At 52.7% G+C, this 8,751-nt stretch overlaps 1 protein-coding gene across 1 annotated transcript; it reads left to right on the top strand.

Annotated features, from left to right (window-relative positions):
- Positions 1-1,803: 1,803 nt before the first annotated feature.
- HSP90AA1 (heat shock protein 90 alpha family class A member 1) lies at positions 1,804-7,079 on the top strand. The gene is made up of 11 exons (XM_045775404.2): positions 1,804-1,961; positions 2,407-2,568; positions 2,663-3,029; positions 3,385-3,518; positions 3,802-4,122; positions 4,348-4,513; positions 4,671-4,861; positions 4,970-5,117; positions 5,335-5,603; positions 5,987-6,320; positions 6,623-7,079. Exons 2-11 carry the CDS (start codon positions 2,407-2,409, stop codon positions 6,730-6,732), a joined length of 2,202 nt encoding a protein of 733 aa, XP_045631360.1. The 5' UTR covers positions 1,804-1,961; the 3' UTR covers positions 6,733-7,079.
- Positions 7,080-8,751: the final 1,672 nt, after the last annotated feature.

The following is an 8,751-nucleotide window of genomic DNA, read 5'->3' as shown; positions in this document are numbered from 1 at the left end:
TAGAGGTGACAGGTATTAAGGAGAGCTCTTGTGATGAGCACTGGGTGTTACATATAAATGAATCACTAAATTCTCCTAAAACACACACACACACACACACACACACACACACACACACACACCCCAAAGCATGGAGCGCGGGTTTGGAGAACTCAGGCCTCTGTAATTGTCCATTTCAACACTTCCCCTTGTGCACAGCGTGGCCTAAGAAAAGGACCAGCCCCCAAATCCAAGCAGGGCCTGCATGTGTGGAGATCATCTGGCAATGGGGAAAGGCAGCAATGACCCTGTCACCTGCTGGCGTTCCTCGTCCCACCCTCAGAACCGGACCCCTGGAGTGCAACCAGGCCCCTGGGGCTTCCCTTATCCCAATCATGAGGGCACAGAGGGCAAGCTGGGGACAAAGCAGAAGCTGACACCCCACAAACCCCCCCAAGATGAGATATATGTGACATTCTTCAGGCACCCCTGGCTGCCCTAAAGCTAAGGTAAGGAAAAACAAAGAGTTAAGAGATCACAATTCTGCAAGAGAGGAGTCTCCCTCAGTTTACAATTATCTTAGCGATCTAAAGAACAAAGCATTTCTATCAATAACCTAGCTTCCAGAAGGAAATGTAGATACAATTAAATGTCCTTCTACCCTGCAGCCATTGACAGATACTCAAAGTGGGCAGTGTAACATTGCTCCCAGAAGCCCCCCACTATCTTCATATTAATGCCTTGCTACAAGGAAGAACGTTCGCCTGTCAGGCCCCGTCTGGAATCCAGTAGGTCCTCTTTAGCATTTGAGAGTGCTTTCTCAACCTCCCTGTATCCTTACCTCCCCCTACCCAATAGTATATAATCAGCCACCCCTCACAACCAGGGCAGAAGCTCTTTCTGCCCAATGGTCCTATCCCCCTGCTTTAAGAAACCACCATTTTGCGCCAAAGACATCTTGAGAATTCTTTCTTGATCGTGGGCTCTGGACCTCAACCCACCGAACCTCACCTATAGTCCCGAACCTCACCACCAACATCCCCACGTGTCTAGGGGCTCCCTCTGATCAAGACAGAAACCAGGGTTCGGCTTCGCCTGCCCACGTGCATGCGCTGGTCACCCCTCACAGCCCGTCAGGCGCTGGCACCTCCGCACCCCTTAACCAGGCTGGGAGCTGGGGTGTCCGCGTCAGGAGGCTCTGGCAGGCACCTGTTGCCCCAATTCCAGGGCCCGGAATCCATCATCGCTGCCCTGGCCGAAGAGATGGGGACGCTGTACATCTGAAAGTCCAGTCGTAGCCCGGAGCCTCTGATCACTACCCCAGGCATACAGATGCGGGGCGACCCCTCTCCCTTTCTCGAGCCCCTGAACCCGGCCTCAAAGCCCTAGACCGGGCCTAGGGCCCCCGGTAACTGGTGCACACCCCGACGCTGCTGGGGCGGGCCCTGGTGCCGAGGGTCCCGAAGCCCATACAGCCTGGGGACACTATAAGAATTGTTAAGCTGGCGAACTTGCCGAAGGAACGAGCGCACGCACCCCGTACAGGCCTGGGGCGAGCTCTGCTGCGCCCGCGCGCGCCCTGTTGGCGGTGCAGGCCCGGGGTGGGGGCAGGGGAGCCGGCGTGAGCCGCTCAGGGGGCGGTGGCCCCGGAAGGCGCGAGACCTTCGCGAGAGTTCCAAGCTGCGCCGGCGCACTGAGACGGGCGCGGGCACGCGCGCGGCGGCGGTTGGGGGTGGGGCGCTCGGGCCGGGCCCGCGCGCGCCCGGGAGAGGGGCGGGGCCGCGGCCAGGGCGCAGGCGCAAGCGCGCGGCCGCGGCGGCGGTTGGGGAGGGTTCTTCCGGAAGGTTCGGGAGGCTTCTGGAAAAGGCGCCGCGCGCCGGGCGGGCCCGCGTCTATATAAGGGAAGCGCGGGGGCGGCGCGCCAGTTGCTTCTGCGTCGTGGTGCTGCGTCTTCGCGGTTCCCGTGCGGTCCATTAGCCGAGGTGAGGGGGTGGTTGGGGGGGTCGCCGGGGGTCGCCGGGGGCCGGGGACGGCGGGGGTCGAGGGCGGCGGGCGCGGGGCAGGCCCCCCTGAGGCCCCGGGCCCGTAAGGGCGGCGCGGCCGAGCTCTGGGCGGCGGAGGCCTCGGGCCTGTTGCGGCCCCGACCACCGCCCGTGGGAAGGGAAGGGTGCCCCCAGGCCCGCGGGGACCCCCGGCCGCGGCTCGGATGGGGGTTCTCGGGTGGGGGGGCTCTGGCTCCGGGCGGGGGTCCCCGCGGGCCCGTGGCGCCCGGTGGCGGCGGCGTGCGCACGGCCCTCGTTGTCGCAGCTGGAAATGAGGTCATCCTTTGTCGGCGGCCCCCGGCTCGGGCCGGCGGGCGCGGGCCTCCCGGAGGACCGGGCCAGGGGGCGCGGGGGCGGCACGTAACCGGCCCCGCGGCCCTTGCAGATGCCTGAGGAAACCCAGACCCAAGACCAGCCGATGGAGGAGGAGGAGGTGGAGACGTTCGCCTTCCAGGCGGAGATTGCCCAGTTGATGTCCCTGATTATCAACACCTTCTACTCGAATAAGGAGATCTTTCTCAGGGAGCTGATTTCCAACTCGTCCGATGTAAGTGTGCTGCTGCGGAACGCGCGGTCGTGGCTGCGGGGGAAGCCCCCTCCCCCGGGAGCTCTGCCCTTACCGCCCTGTGTTTTGTTAATAGGCTTTGGACAAAATCAGATACGAGAGCTTGACCGATCCCAGTAAGCTAGACTCTGGGAAGGAGCTGCACATTAACCTCATTCCAAACAAGCAAGATAGAACCCTCACCATCGTGGATACCGGGATTGGCATGACCAAGGCCGATTTGATCAATAACCTTGGTACTATTGCCAAGTCTGGAACCAAAGCGTTCATGGAAGCTTTGCAGGCTGGTGCGGATATTTCTATGATCGGCCAGTTTGGTGTCGGGTTCTATTCTGCCTACTTGGTTGCCGAGAAAGTGACGGTGATCACCAAGCACAACGATGATGAGCAGTATGCCTGGGAGTCTTCTGCAGGGGGCTCGTTCACAGTGCGGACTGATACAGGTAGGCACCCGGTGGGACGGTTTCCTAGGTCACTCCGTCGTGTGGGGAGGGCCCGGTGCTGCAGGCCGGGGACCCCTGAGGATGCTGTGGAATTGGCAAGAATGTGTTTGTTCCGGTCTATTCTGCACCAAGCCTAGTAAGCACGTGACACAGGAGCGGGGAGCTTTTAGTTTCTGATCTGGGGCCAGGCAGTTAACTGCCCCGGATTCTCCTTCTGTAGTAACTGTGAATGCCACTTGGTAGCTTGCTCCGAAACTGTTGCGTGTGGTGTGGAGAGCTGAATTGTGTTTCTTTTCCCCCCAACACCTTAATGTGTCCATTCAGATAGAAATTGAGTCCATTTATCTCCCTACAGGTGAACCTATGGGTCGGGGGACAAAGGTTATCCTGCATCTGAAAGAAGACCAGACGGAGTACCTGGAGGAAAGGAGAATAAAGGAGATTGTGAAGAAGCACTCCCAGTTTATTGGCTATCCCATTACTCTCTTTGTGAGTGTCCTCATGGGGTGTGGGTACTAAAACCAGCAAGCTGCAGTTTTTAGTGCTTGGATCTGTTGATGAGGGAGAGACCCAGACTTGGAATTGACTGGACTAGTCTGAAGTTATTTTATTGTCAATGTATGCAGGGTTGTTTAGGTAGATATATTGAGTAGAAGCTTCTCGGCCGCTAAACGCTTCTTTCGGTATTTTACGCTTTGGTGTTAAGTGCACACACCATTCAGAGTGATTCCAGAATGCAGAGGTGACGGTGATTCTGCATCTTCTTTTGAAGGTGGAGAAGGAACGCGATAAAGAGGTCAGCGATGATGAGGCTGAAGAAAAGGAAGAGAAAGAGGAAGAAAAAGAAAAGGAAGAGAAGGAGTCTGATGACAAACCTGAAATAGAAGATGTTGGTTCTGATGAGGAGGAGGAGGAGAAGAAGGATGGTGACAAGAAGAAGAAAAAGAAGATCAAGGAGAAATACATCGATCAGGAAGAATTGAACAAGACAAAGCCTATTTGGACCAGAAACCCTGACGATATTACCAATGAGGAATATGGAGAATTTTACAAGAGTTTGACCAATGACTGGGAAGATCACTTGGCGGTGAAGGTGGGTGCCCGGTGCTTCAGAGCTAGTCTGTGTCTCTGCGGGTTGTCTGAGGTGGTTGAGGTGTGGGTTGCTGCCAAGGGCTCTGTCATTCCGAGCCCTTGTCCTCTCTCCCGAAAAGCTCTTTCAGTCTGTGACTGCAAGTGTTCGCGGGTCGGGCGAGGTGACCTTCAGTGAAGGCTGCTTGCATGGTCCCTTGATGATGGTTCTCCATGTGCTTTCTTACAGCATTTTTCAGTGGAAGGACAGTTGGAGTTCAGAGCTCTTCTCTTTGTACCAAGACGTGCTCCCTTTGACCTGTTCGAGAACAGAAAGAAAAAGAACAACATTAAGTTGTACGTTCGCAGAGTTTTCATCATGGATAACTGCGAGGAGCTAATCCCCGAGTATCTGAGTAAGTGGGCGGGCGTGAGGCTCGATCCCGGCCAGTGCTTCATCTCCGCGCTGTGGCTTCGGGCATGTGGGGCAGGAGATCGTTTTTGGTGGAGTTTGTGTATCTGTGGATCGAGTCCTTAGGAGGACTTTGAGCGCATTTGCTTCTATTTTTTCAGATTTCATTAGAGGCGTGGTGGACTCTGAGGATCTTCCTCTAAATATTTCCCGTGAGATGCTGCAGCAAAGCAAAATTTTAAAAGTTATCAGGAAGAACTTGGTCAAAAAGTGCTTGGAACTCTTCACCGAACTGGCTGAAGACAAAGAGAACTACAAAAAGTTTTACGAGCAGTTCTCGAAAAACATCAAGGTTGGTGTGGATACTTTGATCCTTACTAGCAATAGTCCTCGTGGCTTGTCAGATTTAAAGTGATCGTTTTTAATGCAGAGGAAGTTCAAAGCTCACGTTGTCTTTTAGCTGGGGATACACGAAGACTCTCAGAATCGGAAGAAGCTCTCAGAGCTGTTACGATACTACACGTCTGCTTCTGGGGATGAGATGGTTTCTCTCAAGGACTATTGCACCAGAATGAAGGAGAACCAGAAACACATCTATTACATCACAGGTAAGACGACAGGTGTACAGTCACCTGTTCTTTCAACCTCCTGGGAGCCGTGTGTTCTATGCACGTGGCTTTACACATCAGCTCCTAGGGACTAATTTAGGCAAGGCCACGTGGGCTGGGCCACGTCTGGGGTTAGATCTGACTAGAGTTTGCAAAAGTCCGAAGGAAATGAAGTCACTTCCTGTTAAAAGTCTGTAACTTTCTACCAACCCCTCAGGTGAGACCAAGGACCAGGTAGCGAACTCCGCCTTCGTGGAGCGTCTTCGGAAGCATGGCCTGGAAGTGATCTATATGATAGAGCCCATCGATGAGTACTGCGTCCAGCAGCTGAAGGAATTTGAGGGGAAGACGTTAGTGTCCGTCACCAAAGAGGGCTTGGAACTTCCAGAAGATGAAGAAGAGAAAAAGAAACAGGAAGAGAAAAAAACAAAGTTTGAAAACCTGTGCAAGATCATGAAGGACATCTTGGAGAAAAAAGTAGAAAAGGTGCATGAGAACAGTGCTCCTGTCTGCCTCAGGCATCTGGTGGTGGGCTGCTTTCTAGAGGCCTGTGGGTGTGTTCCAAGCTTGTCCTCCATAGGCACTTTCTCCCCTATGTGTTTTCTGAACTTACATACAAATGGAAAATTAAGATTTTCTATGTAGTGAGAGAAAACTCTTAACCTTCTTGAAGACCTGGAGAGTGTTAGGATGTGCAGGAAGAAAGTTCCAGATACTTAAATTTGCAGGCAGTATTTCTGATTCATGAATATACAGTACTTGGAGTCCTTAGGTTTCATTTTACAATAAAGCTGATAGTGGTACTGAAAAGTTAGAATAACAGGATTTTCCTAAGTGCATTTCTCACTTTGTGCTTTGATGACATACAGGTGGTCGTGTCAAACCGATTGGTGACCTCCCCATGCTGCATCGTCACGAGCACGTATGGCTGGACGGCGAATATGGAGAGGATCATGAAGGCACAAGCCTTGAGAGACAACTCCACCATGGGCTACATGGCCGCGAAGAAGCACCTGGAGATAAACCCTGACCACTCCATCATTGAGACCTTGCGGCAAAAGGCAGAGGCTGACAAGAACGACAAGTCGGTGAAGGATCTGGTCATCCTGCTCTACGAGACCGCTCTCCTGTCGTCGGGCTTCAGTCTGGAAGACCCGCAGACACACGCTAACAGGATCTACAGAATGATCAAGCTCGGTCTCGGTGAGCTTCCTGCAGCCCCGAGGTTTCGGGGGAACCCAGTGTGGTGCAGCGTGGAGGCGGGGGTGGGGGGCCACCAGCCACTTGAACAGCATGGGGGGGGGTCAGATCCTGTGAGGCAACCTCTTAAAGGCCCCTATTTTACTAAAGGGCTCAGTAGGCCTTTTGCTGAGAAAGGCTAAAAAAATGAAAGCACCTTTCACCACCGGGTAAATGTTCAGCCTTTAAAGTGGGTAGAGACCAGCCGTCTTGGGCTAATGGGCCGGCTTCGAGAAATCTAACGCGAGGGTTTTCTTTCCGAACAGGTATTGATGAAGACGACCCCACCGCTGATGATAGCAGTGCCGCCGTGAGCGAAGAGATGCCACCCCTCGAAGGTGACGACGACACGTCACGCATGGAGGAAGTCGACTAAGCGCCGCCCAAGAGCTACTTGTACATGTATTCAGTACTTTATCTTCATTCCCTCTGATAATATATTTTCAAGGATGTTTTTCTTTATTTTTGTTAACATTTTAAGAATCTGTATGGCATGATAATAACTACCTAAGGGGAAGATAAGATTTCTTTCTGTTTCTCAGTGTGATGCTGTGACGTGTAGGAAGCAAAGCCCAGCTAGTTTTTCTTTCCTAGTTCCACGCTGGCTTATTGTAACCAGACAAGGTAACATTTGTTGTGAGGTGTGCGTAACCCAACGTTAACTGTGTGGTCTAAAGTGTTTAGCTACCAAGCGGATTCCTTAGTAAGACCAAATTTTTTTTTGTCACTGAAATGTTCTGAGCTCTACCTTGATGTTCAAAAGAGAACTGTTGGTTAAAACAACTTTCACCTTCTAGGATCTACTTTTTAAATCTTCTATCCCCTGTAGTTATCAACTGCATGTACCAGGCCTCTAGAAACTAGTTAAACTGAACCAACTGGATGGGAGTAACTACGTACAGGGCTTGTCTTCCAAAGAAGAGCGTTTGGAGTAGCGGAATTCTAAGCCTACTTGGCGTGTTGTAAAGCTGTTGAAGAAGTAACTCAGCAAGTTCTGTGAGTGGAAATGTAGTGCTCAAGTCACATTCTGCTTTAAAAGGTTGTAACAAATACAAACAAATTAAAAAAAAAGTCCTGTGAAAATGTTTTGTTTGGAGGGATCGTGGGAGTTCTAGGTGGCAGGGCAGCCCCGGAATGGAAGAAGTTGAGGTATACACATGGCGCCTATTAGGAGATGTAAGGAAAGAAGGAGGTGGTTACCACTGAAGTCTTCACGACCTTGCCCGTGCGCGCCGAGGTGGCAGCTGGCAGGGGGCATATTCTAGAGCGCACGGAAGGGAATGAGAATATCACGCAACATGCGTTCTCTGTATTCTGTGTCCCATTTCCTCACAGACAGTTCCTTTCTCAGGGTTTTCACGTCCAAACCGCTGTTTTGTAGTATTTGTAAAACCCACTCTATGCCCTAAATATAGCTCCTTAATACCTGAGCCTTAGGAATATCAGTTCTTTACCCAGTCTTACTGCCGTCCCACCTGACATCCTCTTATTCTCTGGTTCTTCACTGAGCCTCAGGCAAGATGCACCGAGGGGTGATTGCGGAGCCCATGAGCCACAGTGGGGAGAAGGTGAGCTCGTCTTAAACGAGAACCGGTCGAGTGGGTAGGCTCCCCCTCTGGGAGCTGGGGGCCTCAATGGCCAACCTAAAATTGAGTGTTTGTGGAAAATGGGTGGTAGCAGGTCCATACGGGATTTGGAGGCTGAGGTTACATAAACCATGACCGTGACTAACCTCAGAGGGACAGGCCAGAAGAGAACTCGGAGTTGCGCCTCCTGGGGAGGGTGGGCCCCTGGCCCTCGGTAGCCGCTGGGCGCCTGGCGAATAGTAATCACATTTAATCTTCAAAATCCTCTCAGAGGATTCCCCTCAGACGAGCAGGAATTGCCTACATTGAGGTGTCTGTTTGGTTCCAAATTCACCTCCAAAGCCCAGTCGTGCTGCTGTTTTGCTGTTCAGTGAAAGATGTTACTAGCTGGGAGAAGTGTGAGGTTTTCACACTAGAAGGAATGCCAGGAAGGGCAAAGGGGAAGTTTCTTCCGTGTTTCCTGAGTCCAGTAAGAGTGCTGAAGATTGCGTCAGACACGGGACGGAGTCCACAGAGCACCTCTAGTAAGTGATCTCCCAGCTGAGTTACTGAGAAGGCGCTCGAGGCAGATGTGTGCCATCTGGAAGCATCACCCAGTGACCCCGTTTGGAACCCGGACCACGAGGAAGACGGGTGCTCAGCACGGTGGGCGAGGAGCTCGCTGACCCGAGAACACGGTGGCCTCAAAATCCGGGGTTGCTTCACACTTTCCGTAACTAGTCCCCTCCCGCTGAGGAGGGACAGACTGGGTCACGGGTTACAGAGTTGTAGGCAACCCGCAAGGAAGCGACAGAGATGGAATGAGAACA

Source organism: Ursus americanus, chromosome 26 (assembly GCF_024610735.1).
Source record: "Ursus americanus isolate L20-20 chromosome 26, mUrsAme1.1.p, whole genome shotgun sequence".
Taxonomy (NCBI): domain Eukaryota; kingdom Metazoa; phylum Chordata; class Mammalia; order Carnivora; family Ursidae; genus Ursus; species Ursus americanus.
The sequence above is the reverse complement of the archived record's forward strand: the minus strand, read 5'-3'. Positions and strand labels throughout refer to the sequence as shown.